At 41.7% G+C, this 21,157-nt stretch overlaps 1 protein-coding gene across 3 annotated transcripts in view; it reads left to right on the plus strand.

The window, feature by feature from the left end:
• Positions 1-8,211, plus strand: part of LOC114875909 — a 41,177-nt gene extending 32,966 nt beyond the window's left edge. For 2 of the 3 annotated variants that reach the window (XM_029186748.2, XM_029186745.2), the window contains 2 exons: positions 1,510-1,723; positions 5,597-8,211. In XM_029186748.2, coding sequence (XP_029042581.1) covers positions 1,510-1,723; positions 5,597-6,009 — 627 coding nt within the window. In that variant the 3' untranslated portion in view covers positions 6,010-8,211. The remainder of the gene's footprint in view (positions 1-1,509; positions 1,724-5,596) is intronic. The other variant, XM_029186746.2, reaches the window with a different exon arrangement.
• The last annotated feature ends 12,946 nt before the right edge of the window (positions 8,212-21,157 follow it).

Raw genomic sequence — 21,157 nt, forward strand, 5'->3', positions numbered from 1 at the left:
TGGCGAGCGTATAAGTTTTATAAATTCTGCCCGAGCGTCGATATTTCACGGGTGAATCTAGAGCGAGAAACGTTACGGCCGCGTAAAATATCCGACTTTTATTTGCAGAAATCCCGGTCCACTCATGTACGACAGAATATACCTCGGTGATATTGATTCACGGCTAAACATTCTTATAATTTACAAATTTGGCACCGTCCATATTGAGAGCATCCGGTTGATCTATTTCGAAGGTCGAATACAAATTATTGCGACATCGTTGAATTTAGTTTAGATAGAAATTAGTTCTAAAATAGATGCGGATATCAGGTAGTAGAGAATCTCCCATGGAATATGCAGGACGATGCACGGTATATAGGTTTAGCCATCAAATCCGGTCACGAGCTATGCAATCATCGCTTGTGTCAGTGTGCCGGAATTATTCTGACCAAGGGCAGTTTCTTGCTTGCTCTCACCTCGAGCGAATGAAGGGGAAGGGCGTGCAGGGTAATTACTGATCGTTATTGACCCACCACGTTTACCAACTGTCATACGTCTACGGTGTTTACGGACCGTTGCTAGTTTTCAACAGTTCCGAATTGCGCTACCAGCTTGATCGTTTACGCTTCTCCGAACTTTTCGACGTACGAATAAATAGCAGACGTAAAGGTTTCACTCGCGTACTGCATCGTTGCGAACGAGAATTGCTTCGTTAAGTAAATAGAAAAGGTACCTTCTCGCGTACACAAGGGTGCAAACGAAAACGTTCCTCCGCTTTATCGGTTTACGAGGTTCTAAGCCGGGCTCTTTAATCGTTACGAGAGAACTCTGTCCTTCGACAGCGTTAAGACGATCCAAGACGATCGATGGTCGGCAAGAGAACGGGAGAAAATTAATGGCCGACGCGAAATGGACACCGTCCATCGGCGTGGATAGAAAATACTAACTAATGGCGGGGTTAGTACTCGTAACGATGGATCAGTAGTTACTGACCGTAATACACGGACAATGGTGGAAGGTCGGGGCTGGATATTACCTACATGGAATCGAACGAGCGAACAACGAGAGTCGCTATCAGACAGCCTGTTATTTGTTCTTACAGCGAAATATGGGTTAGCTTGGCTGAAGAAGAAGAAGAAGAAGTCGTTGTCACGGCGACGTAAGAATCCCATAGTTTCGAATTATTGTTCAAACATCGCCCACCGCCGAGCGATTAATTAAAATCCGGCTTCTTCGATGGGACAGATTTGTCGGTTTGAACAAGGACCGAATTACTTCCGTCTTCTATCGGGTAGACTTTTAACGCGGCGGAATGTTCCCAATTTCGGCGGGGACAAATGATAAAAAATTCGATCAGCGATAAAAGGCGGACATTCCAGTCGTTACAGGTGAAATTTCCCAAGTTTTACGAACGAGATTCGTGAAGAGCACCGAATCCCACCAGTCAGATCAGTCTTTTTAACCAATTCCGGTCTGAAACGGTGACGGATCATTCTTGTTAACGAGACCTTTTTTTACCTGACTCTTCAGGTGTCGTGGATCAAACGGAAGAACGTTCAGGAGCTACTGACCATCGGGAGGATAGCGTACGCCTACGACGAACGTTTCCAGCCAATTCATTTCCATCACAGCGAGGATTGGACTCTTCAAATAAAATACGTCCAGCCGAGAGATGCCGGATTGTACGAGTGCCAAGTATCCACCCACCCACCTACCAGTATATTTCTGTTCCTCGAGGTTGTTGGTAAGCGTGAAATTAAACACCGATGTATAAGCTATTTGCGTGGAACTGTACGATTTTCATACGATACATTTGCTGCATTTAATCCTACCTTGCATGGTAATATATCCCTTTTCGCGGAAATGTGTGAACAAATTGAATTTTTATTTATTACTCTATGAAATATTCTATTATTATTGGAGTTCTTATAAAAAAATTGATAACGAGTCTGTAATTATCACAAATGAAAACGAATGAAATTAATTGATACAATAAAGATAATAAAATATTCGCAATAACGAGCTCGAAATACGTGATGAAATAGTAGAAAATAATTTATTCACACTTTTTCATGGAACAAGCCACCGCGGGTTTATGTATATGTACGCGCGCCCCGGAGCCTCCGACAATTTTTGTTCCCCTTTTGATCGATTTTTAATACACTTTACTGTCTCGCGCGAATTTCCGATCTCGATTGAAAAATCGACTCGGCTAGCCGGATGGAATAAATTAAATTTTAGTTTATTCTGTCGGGTGGTTAATGAAATTGAAATAAACCGTTTCGAAAAAGAGAGCTCGGCCCGTTCGTTCGTTTGTTCGCGGACAGGAATGATCGAAGTGCACGAACTCGGAAAATATTTCGCTTCGATTACTGGTATCGATCGTTCAATGGGTTAGCACAGCTTTACTACAACAACAGCCGGTTGTTGCGATCCTTTCATCGTTAATATTGCTCTTTTCTTCTTCGACCGTGTTTCCATTTCGCTTCACCGCTCGCAATTACGTCAGCGGCAATAACGAATATTACATAGAACGAGCGGACGTTTAAACGTGCAAATACAATAGACCAAGCACACGTCCCCTTTTGTTGGAGGCTGGGTGTAGGGCGGAAAGAGCGCGAAAAGTGGCAAAGCTTCCTGCGAAAGGACCACGTAAAGAGCATCATCCTCGCCTACTTCACAGAGACATAGAACCACGTTTCTCCTGATAACAAGCCAGCACCGGTATACAAGCTGCCCGGTGAGCAGTTCAACAAACTTCACCCACCTATTCAACAGGCTATCTTAAACAAAAAGTGTCATGCACGCCATCATCAAAGAGACTGAAAGCTGCATGACTTTGTAAGAATTTAATATGCATAATTGCATTCCTTTTGTTGAAATTTTAACCATCCTCGCAATTTCTCTTTACGAATATCATTCCACGTTACTAAATAATTAACTGCTTAATAATTCACTACACTTTTCATCCTCTGTGCAGTAGGAAATCATTTTTCTTTTTTTTTTTTTTTGTGAAGAGAATCTAGGCCTGCGAATTTGAGCACCCCGTCGCATCGACCATTCTTTCTTTCAGCATTCCCTTTCTTCTTTCTTATGCCTCCTTGCTTTCTTATCTTTTCTCCCTCAATCTTTACGAGCTTTCTCCTTGAGCTACGCTTTAAGTGTTTACATTTTCATCCCTATTTACGTAGGATCCACGCGTCGGCGTGAAAGAGGTGGGTCCAAGCAGGCCTCTCGAGAGGGCGAGAACTCTTTCATCTGGATTTTATTAAGCAGACGGGGGTCGATCAATAGCGAGAAAGTGGTTTTTATCAGGCGCAGGAGGCAGAAGTTTCGTGAATTACGGGATTCGGTTGGTTCCCTGGTCGTTTTAACCGCATCCCTCTGTTCGCGTATTTGCATTTAGATTCCAGTTTTTGGAAGTATTCTACTCGACTCCCTGTCCCTCCTTTCTCCGATAGATTTGTGTGTATATCCTGAAAACGGGTATACGTCTCTATTCGTGGCTGTCCTTCGCGTGTACCGAAGGGGAGAATTGTTGCTATCTAATTTTGCCTCGGTTTCCGGCGCCGTGTTTTTACCGTGACATCCTGACGGATACGTACCAGAGCCTTCCTCAGGTACATTTAATATTTATGTCCTTCCACCCTCTCTACCAACCTCCTGTCCGAAACTGGGACGCGTAATATTTACGTTCCTTCTTGCACGTTTGAAATTCATGGACTGAGATTTTTCTGATCCAAGAATGATATATAAACGGCACTGGCTGCCGGGACGTTTCGATTATAGAGCATTTTATGCGGTGTTAAACGGCGAGGAGGGTTTATAACGCGGGACGAAATGTAATGTACATAGGATGCATCGATGTGTTCAAATATTTAAGCGATGGACGAGCATTAAATCGATCAGCTAATTGCGCTGCTTGTTCGAACAGGCATGAATTTAAAGGTAATCGCTGGTATGTGGTCTGCGCGGAACGTAATGAGCCTGTCATTTATCAGTGTAACACTTTCAAGTACCAAAGTGGTTGCAATCGAAAAAGTGAACAATTTTCGTTATATTTTAAATTGATTCCAGTTAATTGAATATTCACAGGACGCTTCTGACAGCTGCTCGTTTGTTATTAAAAATTACGTTATCGCGAAGAAGAAAATTGTATTCGAATTGGATCAGATTGATTTGCTGCTAATAGGAAGTTGATAATGGCGTATTTAACGAGTGCATCCAATCGGAAAGAATTCAATTTCGGAATCAATAGGATCGCGGTATTGTTGACGCAACGAAGGTACTTTTCAAGATTGACCCTAATGGCACCTCATTAGGGACGTAATTATGTAGACGTTTGAAAATTATAAAATTTAACCTCCCTTCGGAGCCAGGTAAATAACGCGATCTTCGTGTACATAGAGAGCTTTTCGCCGGGTGAATCTAATTTTAATCATCCCCGATACTGCCACGTCACCCCTAAAACTCGCAACACAGAAGAGGAGGGATTACGTTGCACCGCGTTTAATAAGCTTCTCAATTTCTGCGCTGAACTCACAGGCGACCGTTTAAAATTTCTTTCCTCCTTGAAAGGTAATCAAAAAATTAAATAACCAAATACACTTTCAACCCTTTAATTGAACGTTCGATGAATAAAATAAACAGTGAAAGTTGAAAAGGATAGAAATTGGTGAAATCAGCGAGCTGAACGAATGAAACAAAACTAAAGGGCAATTGTTTTATCGGAACGGTCAACAAAAAATCACATTCGAACCGCGAGAAAATTGCATCGGGTATAAAAAAAACGAACAATCAACAGGAATATCCTCGATGTCCTCGAGTCGTGATGTTTTAATAAATTTTCAACGCATCACAGCCCCTCGTGTCCAGCTACGAATTCCCTGTTATTTTTTCATCTCTCTCCCTCTATTTTTCTCTCTCTCTTTTTTTATTTCCACCAACGCAGTCGATACTTTGCCGCAGCCAATCCCATCGGCGATTCAATGGTCGGCAGAAGCACTTGGAGCGTGCACGCTTCAAAAGAGCACGCTCTTGTATCACGCAGAGAAGCGCTTAAAACTCGATCCACGCTTTCGTTCGCGTGCGCTCGTCCGTGACGCGCCGATGAACGAAAGGTCGACAGAGACACGGGGGGTGTGTCGGTATGGACAAAAGTGTATCCCGACGAAGGGTGGAGGGCTGTGACGAAGGTTCCGCCGTCGTGTTTACAGCGTTCGTCACACCTGATTCTATAGCGGACGCACGGGCGTCGTCGCGTCAGTCCGCGTCGTTGGCCGAGGTAAAGGGTTAAAGTGGTTCAATAAAATTCCCAATTATAATAATAACGTCGCGTACTTTAATGCACTTCCCGTGACCGAGAATAAATTACAAAAGGGTTAATTTTACCAGCGAGTGTGTTTTGTCGGGGATCGTGCGAGCGTGAAAGGGTAAAAAAGGGGAGAAAGAGGGGAAGGGTAGAAGCTTGGTACGCCGTCCCCGTACAACCCTTAACCAGCCACGATGCATACCTCAGCCATCCCGCTCCTCATAACCGCTTTTGGACCCTGGTAAACAATATGGGATAGAACGGTAAGCTGCTCACGTCTGACGCGTCACGTTCTACCATTTGCAGAGGCCAGAGCCGAGATAGACGGTCCCTCGGAGAAGTTCGTGAGGCCGGGCAGCACGTTGCAGCTTCATTGCGAGGTGAAAAAATCGACCGAGACGCCCTCCTATCTATTCTGGTACCACAACTTCCGGATGATCAGCTTCGACGGGGATCGAGGGGTCAATGTCAGCACCGATCTGACGGGGCGCGAGAGTTGGCTGGAGGTGCCCCGTGCGTCCGATCGCCATTCCGGAAATTACACCTGCGAGGCGAGCAACGCTCAACCTGCCCGTGTGTTGGTGCACGTGTTCAAAGGAGATAATCCGGCCGCGATGCAGCACAGCATCGCGTCATCGCCATCTATCATGGCGTGCAGTGCGCTACTGATGATGTTTACCACGTTGAAACTGGTGTTGCATTCGACCACCACGAACTGACCATCGTGTAACACCGTCGCTTGTCAATCAGGGACAAAAGTATAAAAAATGGAATATCCACAGGTTGTGATGATTCATTTTTTTTTTTCTCTATTTCTTTCTTTCTTTCTTTCAAGAAAAAGTGTTACGCTGTTGGAAGACTCTAGTTGGACCTGTGAATGCATCTTCGAAAGGTAAAAGAAAGGTAAAAAATGAGGTTCATTCGGATTAACGAGACTCTGAGCTGCAGACTCGGGGATAAAAAGGAATCGTGCAAATAGGGATGTCAGGGGACTGTAATGGTGTCCTGGGTTCGATTCCCAGCGCCGCGATCCTTATTTTTTACGGATTCCTATAAAAGTGTAAGTCGTATACATTTCCCCGTGTAACGAACTATGCTTGTGTAAATAGCGTTAACGATGCTCAAGCAACTAAACCCGCGTATGTAGTAGCACCGCGTGGGTAACGAAGTGGTCGCATGTATCTGGAAAAATGATTTCGTGTTCGGTGCAGAAACATTTTGAAAAGGGGGCTCGAAATCGGACTGGGTACAAGGGGTAGGTTACACGACGAGCACGAGCTAGAATTTCACGGGACACCACCCGCTCTATTAACCGTTGTGATACGTGTAAATGTAAGCTGTGTGTACTATCGCGATCATAGAAGCGTAATTGTGTAATCTGTCTGCGACGAGTGGCACGATTAATGGCGATAATCCTGTCGCGAACCGACGCATTTTGCCGACCGAAACTTTCCAAACAGTGTTCCACCTCGTGGCGATAACTTTATTCGGTCGCGGTATTAACTTCCTCTCTTCCCCTCGTGGTAGCACTCTGAAAATTTGTTACGTTAATGGCAACGACCCACGAGAGATCGCGGCTGTCGACCAACCGGTTCCGTAACTTTGTCCGGGGAAAAGAAAGAAAAGTGAAAAGTACGCGATGTCGTGATAGAGTTCCGATGGTGGAACCATCGGATATCCGATTTAAAACGGACAAACTTAACCGCGATCTAATCGAATATCAGAATATTCGGCCTACGTACAGGTGCGCGTAATTAATCGTGATAATCCCGGCGTAATGCAGCACAGCCTAATGACATTATCTTCTATTGCCTTGCTACGCACGGACGACCTTGCTCATAATGTCCAAATTAGTTCTATCTGACGTCCACAAAATGACCGTGCTCAGGTGTTACACGTATGTAGAGAAGAACCGACGCGACGTTTACGAGGAACACCGAGGTTTCCTGGAAAATAACGATGCCATTGGTGAACATGTTTCACGTTAGAATATCCACAGGAATTATGTGATAATATTTGTGTTAATGGATCGTGGTAGGAGGGATCTCGTTAACGTCGAATTGTGCCAATCGTGTGTCATTTTCGTTTTGTTAGGTTCAATTTTATTGTACATATATTTCCTGACGTCGGTTAATTGTTGTTCGTAAATCACAAGGGGTGGTTGAATTATTGATACAAATTGTGCGGGTTGCCATATTTCTCGATAATCAGTATTTATGGTAGATTAAAAAATTTAGTTACTTCTCTGAAAATAATTATTTATGAACATTTCTTCTGAACCTTTTATCTTCGTTGGTGGATAATATCCATCGAGAGGTGATGTAAAATGTAACACCATATTTTCATTAAATGTTCTATTAACCCGCGCGATTTATACCTATGATTCAGCGATTCCTGTATATTATAAATCCATTAAAGGGACGCGTTTCTGTTTTTCCAACGAAGAATGGGAACGATTTTCTGGACCACGATGTTTCGCAACGTTAATATTACAGCATGTTATCAAAACCCCATTATCATCCAAGTAGTTGTTCCACTTGTCCATACACGTTGTCAACGAGGATAATCCAATTGCAAAGATAATAAATCGTATTACGAGCGATGTACCGAATCTCGATACGATCGGATAAAAGATTATCGTAAGCTGCATCGAAGATGGTACATCGACTCGGTAACAATTCTTCAGAAGGAATCTTCAGATCGGTCGATTTCTTCCGATCGGGAAAAGGAAATAAAAGGTTACTAGCGTTTCGACGAGAAACTTTTGGTTGACGTAAAAGTTAAAGCAATGGATAATTTAATGTGATGTTCGATGATATTGTCACTGTCTGTTGTATGTATATACCTATATAAATATGTTACGAACGTCGCACAATGTTACTCTCATTTACGGTTGAATAAAGTTTTCATATAAATTCCAAGCTGGCATTGTGGCCCGCAGCGAAACATTCAATTATTCGCAAGTTGTTTGCCTAATAATGACAACGAGCCCGTATTGTTCCTGTTTGAAAAGGTCTCTTGAGGTTTTCCTAAATGAACGTAAATCACAATACTCATATAACCATTCTGAGAAAGTGGAAGAAAAGAACGTAAGATTTCATATGGAAATGTGACACGAAAATGTGAACTGAAGAAAATGCTTTATTTTTCGAGGAGATCAATTTTCTCTGGAATTTTATTGTATTTCTTTTGTTTTCATAGAGAATCTCGGTTTTTCCGGTTGGTACCATTAGTCACGTATACTTTGACGACACAGACAATAGAATGAGTACTTCCATTTCTGGTGCAATATAGCTGTGACTCTTTATTGAAGTAAAATACCAGCGGAATGCGATGGGTTCATGGTGCATAAGCACTTTCATTTATATCCCACTGTTTCACCTCTCTCTGTTCATATATTTCCCTCTCTTACTTTCGCCAACCGAGGGAGAGGAATAATTTCACCGTGACACAGTTCGAGCCTCGATCTCCGATAATAGCTGCATGCTAATGGCATTGTTTGCCACATTAAAATTACCGCTTCGTTCAGTCGTCGCTAATTGATTATTACGCCCGCGAGTCGATGCTATTCAAGAATTACGACCCTATTAATCGTCGAATCGGCTCTTTAAACGATTCGTTCGCCGCGAAAGAATGATCTGTCTCGTTCAGGAGACACTAGCTACACTCCCCTGGTTCCGTAGCAAACGCAGCGTTTTATGTCGTGTAATTACGGGGATATTACGATTGAACGCAATTAGGACGTCATCGAAACTAAATTTCACAACGGCAATTCGAGAGTCTCTCGAGTGAAGACGATTTTGACGGTGCTCAATTATGTTTACTGGGAGCACTTGTGATCGAGTGCTTCGATGCTAGACACGAATCAGGTAGACGAACTACCTCGATGATTTCTGACGCTTCCCGCAATCAACGTTGAATTTTCGTTCTTCCAATTATAACAAGATTTACAACATTACTGTATCTCAATATTTCAGTTTACAATTTCTTCTTTCTTCGTTTCACGTCGTAATGGGTTGAATTTTCGAATAGCAACGTTTACTAATTCATTTGAAATGGTTGCTCAAAACATGACTACATCCGTTCTGGTTTCTCGCCCAGAAATATCAAGCTCGTCACAATTAAGAGACGTCTGGAACTGCAACTGAAACTTTGTTTCGATCCTCTGTCTCTCTCGGTTTTTTTTCCCCTCCACCTAACTCCTCTTTTCTTTCCTTCCCAAGGAACCGTATCCTGTTGACCCGATTTAAAGGGTCTCGCGAATCGGTGTTGGCTCGCAATCAAGCAGCCAGCATTCGACTGTGCTAAATCTGAATCGTTAATATCGTGTACCAACGACGGGCACCGGCCGACGTCATTATTCCAGAAAGATGATTCTAATCTGTTCGTTTCGATGCGAGATCCTAGCTCGTTTCTGATTCGTATCTTCGATAGGAAGTATGCCGATATCGGCTGAGTTATCCAATTCCATTAACATCCGCGGCAATATCCTCTGCATCCCTAATTTCCTATCGAATTTGATAAAATCATCGATAACCAGCGCCGAGTTTGCCACAATGCACCCAAATAAATTGATCAATTTTCTATCTTCACAGCTGACCATTCATAGCAGAAGGAGCTGCCCGAAGCATAACGTTCTGAGGTTTCAGGTTCAAATAGGAATCTGACTGGAGTAATCGGGTTACACGAACGGGCAGATATCAGGGTTCAGGACCACAGAGGATTCGCGCTTGTAATTCGAAGCGGAGACGCGAGCGACCGGTTCGGGTACGAGCAGGGTTAAAGCAGAGCATTTTCCAACGATCCCAACCAATTTCGCGCCTCTCCGTCTGTCCTTACGCGGCGATATTCATCGGTAATTCGAAGTACCGGCCACTGATCATTTTGCATCCTCATTGATATGCAAGGAATCCTTTAGCCCGCAGCGAAGCTGGCCCGAAGTCGTTCGGTGGCGATGATAAATTCGAAGAACAGTCGATGATCGGAATCAGGTGGAATATATATTCTCGTAATATTCCACGGAAGCCACCGGCGTACTTCCAATAAAACTCGATGGAAATTCTACCGACGCCTCTGTCCGTCCTTTGATTCTCGAATCGCAGCCTCGATTTCCCGTTTCTCGCGATGGAATGTCGCGCGATTTAGTTTGTACGCGTTTCGTCCTACCCGCTATCACGGGCTCCCGTTGTGACGAGCAATTAGGACAGAGGGGAAAAAGAGAGATAAAGGGGAGGGGGCGCGGAAACGAGGACAGCGAGGATCGAAGCACGATCGTCAAATGAACCCAACGAATTAGAACTTCACAGCATCAAAATCCAGAGAGTACAGGAGACATTCCATGGTAATCCCAGTTGGTAACTGCTTGAAGTTTTAATGCACTTAGGCGGCAATTCTGGTAAAGGCAATTCAAACTTTATCTTCGGTCGGATCGTTATTCACTTCGTCTCCGTTTATTCACCGTTACAAATACACTCTTACTTCGTTTAGGTGGGCAGGACCGCGGTTCCCTTTACAATCGGAAAGATGTTTCGTCGTGTAAGGGTGAATTAATGGTAATGGATACAGTTTCATCTTTATTGGACTAAACTTCTCGATTTGTATCTGTACCAATAGATAAGGAGATAATTACATCGGAATATATTAGATTTTCAAGTAAATTTCGAAACTTTTGCGGTATTTTATTTCAAAACTGTTCGAATTTTGCCCCAGAGATAGTAAATTCCTTCTCATTAACATTTTAATAAACCTTTGAAATTTTTTGCCAATCAAATCTAATTAGCCAGTGTCCAAAAAGTCATGCCGCTTTTAACTACGAATATCGCACCGGAAGAAAAACATTCGCGGAGAAAATTTCGTCAGTTCTAGTCTACGAATGTGCCGGAGTTTTAACCAGGCTCGTTAGAAATTGGGCCAGCCAGATTCTCCAACGTTTGCCGGCTCTCGACCCGGAGACGTGTTTCTCGTTCGTCTTAGGCGAATCTCCGGAAGAAATTCGTGTCCCTAATGCGGCTAGAAAGCCCTGGCCGCTCGTCAACGAGGATAATTCTACGAGGTGACTGGCCGGTGTCGGCAAATGACTATGCTCGCTGGCTCGATGACCTTATCGACCGGGCTGGGATTGACCCACGCCTCGTCAGCCTTTTACTGACGAACCGTGATAAGCCCTGATTGTTATATACGGCCAACCAAGCTACTCGTGCCGTCACTCGCCAGAACAAATTCGATTTTGGATGCTCCTTGGGTCGCGTCATCCACTTATAGTCCGGCATCGATCGAGGTTACACGAAAAAAAAAGAAAGGAATTTGTTTGTAATCTTAAAGAGTACGACGGTGGGACGAGTTAGGGCGAGGGATGAAATCGTGAGAAACATGCAAACAGCTCGGCGTTCACCCTCGAATCGAAACGGTACAGGGTTGGAAATCAAGAACCTTTTATTACGGGCTCGCTCGTTCGTGCTCCCGCATATATGGAAAAACAACAAAACGCAGGAATATGAAAAGGAATAATCGTGAAAATAAAGATACGTGAGAGTATGAAAAATGTAGTAAACTTACACGAATGCATCGACGGTGATAATAGTCGATTCGTTGCACGGGCTCGAACACGAACGGGGGTAACGTAATCGCGGTGAAACATGCATTTAAAAGCACTTTAAATATTGAATGTGGTTCCAGGGTGAATATTTCAAGCCGCCAACGACCGATGCACGTACGAACGATTGCGAATTTGATAGCCCGGCATTGGTTCCGATGCGAAAATAAAGATCATCCATCGTCCATGAAGTTGTTCGATAAGTTGAGAAGAAATTAAAGTCGCGAGCGTGCTTTGAATCTTTAGTCACCGTATAAATTCTTCGTCGCAGAGGGACACTTTCTTTTTCCTTCTTTTTTTTTTTTGGAAACCTCAGAAGAAATTCATTTTCAGTCTGATTGCGTGTCAACAATAAAGGATAAAATGCTTTTGACTGGCGTCTACCTGACAAGTTCACCCTGTTATGCATATAACAAGAGCTAGTCCTCGTTCGGGGATTACACGAGGCTGTCTACAGCGGATGTAACGACTTCGACAAAACAACAGGATGATCCACTGAGAGATACGTACCTACGTATGCATACGTGATATGACGCTGGGTTCCGTGCACGCAAAATGCATTCTAAGGAAATATTTATGCGACCGCTACGTGCACGCGAAACTATCTGGATAAGGACGTTTTCGAGCAAAATATTTCCTCTCTACCGGACGTAGGTGCATTTGTGAATTTGTTATTTTAGCGTAACGCGATAAGAGATGCCGAATGCGTTAATCTATCGTTCAGCTGATCAAGCTTCAACAGGTAACATGTTGAAAACTGAATAGATTGAGAAATATTTCGAATCAAGTGTAGCGATGCACTTACCCGATGCACATGCACTTTTTTACAAGTGGATTTTTGAACTTTTTTTTACGCAGATCGATTCTTTTAGACATTCTGAATAAAAAAGTATTAGGGTAAAATGTTGGAAACAGAATAATTTGAGAGATATCTCAAATGCACTTTTTAAAAAACTGGATTTTTAATCCCTTTTTTACAGAAATTGATTCTTTCAGACATTCAGTATAAAAAAGTAATTGGATTCTTCTATATCAGATGGTCCATTTCGGAAGATAGTCTGACTCGATTTGATGACATAAAAGTATCACAAATGGCACTTATGGTACATTAATTTGAAGCTCGAAGTTCGACGAAAATAACTACATAAACGTTTCATCACTGTTCTTAGTATAAAATGGATGAATGCCAGTTGTACCAAATAATGGCCAATCTTGGAACATACGAAATCTGATGCGAATTTATAGCTAAGTATAGCTAAAATACCTTTGTGGCATATCAATTTAAAGTTTGAAGTTTCATGAATATAACTACATTAATATTTCATCGATATTCTTAACAAGGATTGATCGTTTCTTAGTCGAAACAGTCACTGAATTAATTAACAGTATTAAGTTGCAAAGCTACCCTGTGTTTTCTTCATTTAATTATCTATTCTCATTATTGTTCTGCTCCCAATTTTCTTCCAAGGTGAACTTTGTTGTATCGGAATTTCTGAGCTATTTCGTTAATTTTTCGAAAGGAAAACCTTTTGATTATCTGTACAATTTGTAAAGCAAACGTCGCGACTTGTCAAGCGGCAAATTCGCACGGGAACAAAGAGAAAAATACGAGGAGTCGAAGAAACGGAAGAAATAAAGTTGATTAACACCGATGAGGTTTCTCGCAAGCTTTCGAGAAAGATTGTTCCTGCCAGGTGCCATCTGTTCGCGTTCTATCACTGAAAAAAGAAACACAGGACGATCGTTGTGTTTCGTTGAAACACCTCGAGTATCTCAACCAGTCGGCATTTATACAGCTGCAAATTCCTGAACTATCGTTTTTCAACACCCCGTATGTGCGAGCATCCGTTCGTTGGTACATTCTTTATAGATCGCCGGCAAATCGTGGGGTTGAATAAAAATGGAACAAGCTGGGATCAATATTGAGCCTTGTTAATGCTTATATCTCGCCTTATATAAAAATAATTTCCACGGTGACCGTAGATCGTGGCGGAGCGCCGCGGCGGTTAAATTAGATTTTCAACGTTGCAAAAAATTAACGAATAATTCGATTCCGTCGTCGCATCGGGCTCCCGTTATCAGCGAATCGTTATCACTACTTTACAGTGTATGACGAGGGTAAAAATAAAAAATAAAGAAAAAAAAGATGAGAAGGAAAAATAAAATTTAAGAGGAAAGTTTGCTTTTACGTGGACGGACTTTTATCGCTAGCATCGTCTTTATTTCGCTTTCCACCCCCGTTCCTCTTCGATGCTACACGCGACAAGGACGTGAACTAATCTCGTTGGAAGCAGATACTTTTAAATAAATGTCTTCCTGTAAATGTATCCGGGAAATTATACGTGGCCCTGATGCTATCGTTGTTTGCTCGGAGCGTCGCGAGATGCTCCCTCGGAACGGAAGCTTTTTAATAAAGACTTAACCCGGCGCTCGAAAATTCTTTTTCTGCTCCGTAGTCGCAGTCGCACAAAAGCTGCACACATAGGCTGTTCGGATCTCTCGAACGATATGAAACGATCACACGTTGTCCCAATAATGACCACGCAATCGTAAGCTCGATTTTTTGAAATTCAGAAAGCGTTCTCATCCTTTAATGAAATTTCTTTATCCAGAGAATTGAATAATATTACATCCGCCGGATGGTATTGTCTATTTCATCGAGGCTCTATTGAGATTTTTCAATCTAAAGAAAACAGGAATGAAACTTGATCAATTGAACAAAGAATACGAGAAAGTTCATTTTTGCACGAAGATAAATCTCTCTTCCCTATTACCATCATCGTTCACTTTCTCACCGCGTGTTTCAAGACAAAGTCCGACTATTATTGAGCCTTTCTTCGTTTTTTTATCATAAATTACATCGTCAGAATGGTCGACGATGACGAGGAGCTCTCAAAGTGGAAGTGTTCTCTGTGCAAAAGGGGAAAATGGGATAAGTTGGATCGATGGGGAAGGATATCAGACGAATATCGCGGGCTACGTGAAAACTACTGTGAAAAGGTAAGTTACTTAGAAGAGGCAAGATTTTCCACGAGCTACGAGCCACACAAGTTTCCGATTCCAGCTTGATTACATAAGGCCGGATTTAAGGTGGCGAACGAAGTTTTCGAGTGTAAAAGGGGTGCTTTAAAACTGGAGGCTAGAATTTTTCGCGGCATCAGAGATTGTACGCGAGAACTTTATTCGGTGACCGAAATTAAACTCGAAGAACTACGATTATCGATCGTCCATAGAATTATGCATTATATAAAATTTTTTTTAATTCTAAATTAAGGGTTTACTTCAAATTTCTCATTGGGGTTGAAATTCCCTAATTAGGATGACTATTAATTTCAGCTCTCTATTTTATTGCAGCGTGTTTGGGTCATTATCGTGCATAAACACGAAATTATTACCATGATTTATAGAGGAGAGTGCAAAGTTTATCTGAAAACCTCGTCTTTTTTATCTGTTTGTTAGCAAACGAGAGAGGTTCAGGAAAAATGAGAAAGAACTAGTAGGTCGTTTGCAAAAATGCATTCTTCTAGCTCGAGTTTCCTTATGGACAAGTTTTCCCAGTATTGCGGTTGTTGCATTTTCCTTTCTGTCGTTATCGAAGCGTTCTAAGAATACCGGTCGCTTCGCCGTGATATTACTTGTTGATATTGTGGATATAACGATGAAACGAGAGGAAATCCCTGCTTCGTTTCATTCACAGGGTGTTCCCCGAGGTTCTTTTCATCTAAGCAGTCCTTGACTTGAATTTCCATGTATTATAGGGATTCTGTGATTCTGAAAGAACATAGAGTTTCTGGAAAAAGCCCCAAAATTAATGAAATATTTCGAAATCGCCAATCTGTGTCGATAAATTATGGAAAAATAATTCCAAAAGTCTTGCTGTATCATAATTGTTTGTAAAAGGATCTCACAGCTAAATGACTGCAGCACGTGTGGAACATATTAACAAACAGGAAACTAATTATCGCGAAAATCTCTGAACCGCTTGTTGTTTTCATCCAGATGTAACAGAATTTCATGCTTCTGTACGTGTAAAGCTTTCAATTAGGAAATTTATACCTTGTTCAAACATTAAATGGTGTTTGGCTTACAGTAAATCCAGAAATAAACGTTTAAAAGCATCAATATGTACTTTGAAAAATATAAAAAAATCATGGAATATTTTTATAAAATTGAATACAAAAAAATAACCAGCTACAACACGGTTGTAAAAAAAAAAGTTGCAGCTTGACAGCTAGCTGTTAACTGATACCAAAAAAAAAAGAAACTGAAATATTCCATAGATAAAAAAAAAAAGAAAATGGAAGTTGTGGAATGTTTACACGGATGAAAAAGCCGCAGTGTTGATAAACAAGTACAATTTTTGTGTAGTTTGAACGAGATAAAGGGCGCAAAATGAAATAAAATAATAGCCTCAGGTATAAAGGTCAGGTGGCACAGACCGCGTACACGTTCTATTTCCACAAAAGAATTACACGGCGTGTAAATGATTTATATATCCTATTTCCTGTGGTAAAATCAATTTCTCTGACGTTACAACGGAAAGGTAGACGAATATTTTGTCCGGCACGGGCGCGCAGAGTGAATCGTGAGTGAAAATAACCGTGGACAGGGGCAAACGAAAAACACCGGATAAATGCGTTTCCCATGGTCCGTCAGAATGGCGTGTGCTTAATGAGTTTAAAATCTGGCTTTGACCCAAAATCATCCCCCTGTCCGAGCTTTTCAACCATACTAATTGCACGCGTCGAAGAGATGAAACGTTTCGGATGTTTCTTTTGCAATTGATATTATTGAAAGTTCCTGTTTGCAGACAATATCCTTTTGAAATCATACTCCGACACACCTGTATTTTTCGTTTATATTATACGCGCTCGTGTTTACCGTGAACTCGATTAAAATTTGTTCAATTTCATCAGTTGTTTGAAATACAGCCGAACAACGATCTGATTTATCGAAACATGTAAATATTGAATCGAAATGCGATTCCATATTCTTTTCGCGAATTCTTTTCACATTCATCGTTCTAATAAACCCGCTCCTCGAACGCAACGGACGATATATATCGTGCAGTATTTCAAGGGTACACAATTGGCTGAAAGGAGCCTGAAATACCATTGACTCGAGCAATTGGATATACGGCGAAAACGCACAAAGCACGTCGATATTCCGTTCGCAAATCCCTGGTGGAAAGCGTGACCCTTCAACCGGCCTCTTCCAACGATTGACGTTGCCTCTATTAAGCCTGGGCGAAATGAAACATAACCATTTCACCTGGTACGCCGCTATCGTCCCGACCGATGTCCGGTAACTTGTGCTCTCAGGGACATAATTCAACCGCGTCCACAATCGACCCGTGCCACCGTGTAATCTTGCGTTCGTACACTGCCCTTCGATAAATATATCGGTAATGTTTTATTTACGGTAGCATTTCGTTCGTGTCGCAAATGAACAATCGGTGAACAATTTGTTTGGGGGAATCAGAAAATTACGGTACGCTAATTGACAAAGGCGGAGGGTTAATTATATAGCGGTTGTACCGTAATAATTTATTATACCTGCGGACAGAATAAGAGCGGTTTAAATTTGTTGCGGAAACAATGGATTACAGTGGAGTAATTGTCGAGGGCAAAGGATTAGTTCTGTGGTATGCGTCAGGAAAGTCAGGTGAGACAAACAAGGTATGAGATAGGAGTTAAAGGAAGGGCCATTTGAGTGAAACGGGCAGGTAGGAAACAGACAATGTAAACATAACGTTTGGAGAATAACCAGATTTCAAACTCGATAATTTACTCTATTTAGTGCCATTTATGTGTCCGTGCTTCAAACTTTCCAAACGTTCCCACCTGCGAACGATAGTGAACGTACCCATGAAATTAATTTACTGAATATGTTAAATTATAAATTTCAATTTACCTGTGCTTGTAATATTAATACACAGTTTACGGGTACAAATTTTCATGGAAATTTGCTAAATTGGCCATCCCTTCAGAGTAAATAACCATAAATGAAATATATCATTCTAAAAAGATCATCAAAACCGACATGTATCACTTTCGCGGCGTTCTTTGCCAAGTCCCTTTTTGACCACCGGGTGATGCGCTTTCGTTCGCGGCTTTTGATTTACATTAATTGATTCCGGCCGATACTATGGGCCCGGGTGAACGATAACCATGACGAGATTCGATCTGGCCATGCATATGTATGCGTACTCGGGGGCTGATCGACGCGTTCGAAGAAGAGGGTGAGGGATACAAAAGCGGATAGCGGACGATTTACGAGGAAAAAATGAATCGGATCCGTTGGCAATATTGTGTCCTGTTCGTGACAGAACAAAAGCCGGTTTATTACGCGCCTCATAACGTATGTTAATTAAGAGGTTAATGAACACATTGTTAAGCGTAAAAGTTAGAAAGACCTCATCGTTTCGTTATTACCCATCGCATTGTACCCGTTGTTCGCTTAATTAACAACGATCCCGTTGATACCGTGTCACGTACCGAAGCTCTTTCTCTGTTACTTTTTCACTAAAACATTTGATTGATCGATCTACTATACTGAAATTTGAATATTTCATCGAGGATTACGCTGTATACGCATGTTGGTTAAAATGAATCTCCTATAGCGTAACCCAGCTACCATGGAGTGTCTGTATCCAAAACCACACTTATTGGAGAGGGACGTCTAGCCAAAACCGATGAGAAATATCCTACCGTTAATTCTCGTTCTGCCCGTTCTAGGATTAACAATGTACATTCCTCGTTCGCGTGTACAGAAATTTCTGAATCGTTATTACACCCTGCCACGGGGCTGCTGGTGGAGGCGTTTGCGAACAACGACATCACGCAGTTAGGTTCGATCGAGCGGAACCACGGAATTTCGCAGTGGCAAACTTCCGTTCTGTCGTACGTGCAAGATAACTTTGTTTCGTTCGCCGGTATCGCGTCGACCCGTTGTCGGATATGGATGATAAAAGTTTCGTCCGATTCCATTCGTTGACCACCGGCCTACGTGAACGCACACATTCATTTGCGGTTCAAGCGAAAACCATATCGAGGTGTCGGGGTTTAAAAATGAACAAAATCTTTTGCTATTTCTTTTTTCTCCTTTAAAAAAGACTGCGGTATATTTTGTATTCGATTATTCTTGATCGTTTCAATTATAATTAAATTTAAAACAAATACTGTTAAAGAGTAATCTACGTAAAATATATAGAATAAACCATCAATGGCACAGTCAATAAACTGAACAATACTGTGACCATTGTAAAATGCATCGGCATAAATTGTCCATTTGACGGTACCATCGAACGGCGGGAAAAAAAGGGAAAAAATAGGGAAGAACAGAGGTAGGTGAATATTTTTGGAAAACTGTAGGTTAAGGTAGGGGAATTCGTGCGTATGGCAATAATAGCGCGAACGTTGGTGGTAATGGTAACTGCTGTATGGTCGACCATTCAAATTCACCGGTAAAAGCACGTTGAATTGCCTTCAATCCTTTTTTTCCTCGCTGTCTCTCGTTTTGTTTCGTTCCATTCTCGAGTGGAAATCATTCTGGTGTAATAGCTGATCGTCACGGGACCCCGTAACATCCCTTTTCCCCCCCTGTTAATTCGCGATTAATTTGCTCGCTCCGTTTCGCTGGTTACAAGTCCGAATAACTTTCCTGAAACTCTTTCTACATAGTTGTCGACGAACTTTTTTATCGATCCTTTAGATCCGGTTACCGTTTTCTATTCCTCCGACTCCGTTTTTCCCTTCTCCTGAAATCCCCTTTAATTGTTCAACTTTGACGATCTTCGAAAGAAATTGCGGCGAAACGAGCCGAAGTCGGGGGACAAAGGATGGCTGGTTAGTATGAAAAATTCAAACGTCTGCACGAATTTAACGCACGCGTCGTGAATATTTAATGCATTATAAGTTCGCGGAAGAGTCGTGAATAATTCATACAATACGTGAACTACCCCGTTAACGGAGCTTAAAACTACATGCGTATACATACTTCCCTGCACGCTTGAATTACCTTAATATTTATATAATAACTTGCGTGGACGTTTCCGCAACCTTTATTCAGCATTCGTCGCTTGATACGTGTGATTTTAATTAAATTTTTACGTATTTCAACCCTGTCACAGTGCGCGGCTACGTACGTGTATGTACACGTGTGTCGTTTCGCTTATGGCTGGGAAAAAATCTCCGCTAAATTAATTTCATGCGTTAAAGTAACAATAACACAGGAATTTACATGAAACGTGAAAGACAAAGTTATAACGGCGAAACAATATAATTTATAAAATGATTTTGCTAGTTTACTTTTATTGCTCTCGAAAATTCGCTGAAATTCAACTCGCGATTGCGAGATAATTATCCAGTGAATATTTAAATCCCGCACCGTTATCAATTAATGCCCGAAATTCGCGAATGACGGCTCGAAAAAAGGAGCTAAAAGTATGAAATACGAAATGGAAATTACTACAGAACGGTGAAATATTTTTCAGTTCGTTGATTACACGAAGAATACAAATATTTTGCGAGTCCCGTATCGAAATAACAACGTTCGTTTGGAAAGTGGGTAAATCAATTTTTTTGTCAATTCTCGTGAGAGCAGTTGGCAATTTTTTTTTCGAAGTATCTATCACGAAAAATGATTTAATTCACGGATAGTATATTTAACGCATCCGGTATTCGACTGTTCGCGTTAAATTAATTCGCCAAGGGATCTGGAATTTACCCTGCGTCACCGGTAAAAATAAGCCGATTGGCTGGGGTAACGAACGGGGTCGCGAATTTCCTAATTAATGCGTTCACGTTTGACTCGAGCAAACGTCATTCGCGTGTTTACCCAAAGGCGAATAAGCATTCGCATGTTTGCGGATACAGAAGCAACGTGTCTCTGCCTGGAACCGCGTCTACTCCTTTCGACACGGGGATCAGCGTTGTTCGCGAATTAATAAATATATCTTAACGTTTCATAATAGTCGCGAATGAAATTTTGTTGAAACAGGTAAACGTTCTTGTCAGATTCAGCCGACTTATCGCATGTTAACAGGTTCACCGCCGGGAGGATCGTCAGAAACTGTCTACTGCCTACTCAAATTTTGTGTATGAAACAGAAGACAAACTTTGACTGGTTTTACAGGTGAGACGTGGGAAAGATTAAACATGAAAATTAACTGATTTTATTTTAACATGTTCAGTGCCAGCGGGCGTTGAGTTAAATTGAGAGAAAAGAATTTTACAGAAATTAAAATGGGAAGGTTAAATGAAAAAACGAAACAG

Source organism: Osmia bicornis, chromosome 14, assembly GCF_907164935.1.
Source record: "Osmia bicornis bicornis chromosome 14, iOsmBic2.1, whole genome shotgun sequence".
NCBI lineage: Eukaryota > Metazoa > Arthropoda > Insecta > Hymenoptera > Megachilidae > Osmia > Osmia bicornis.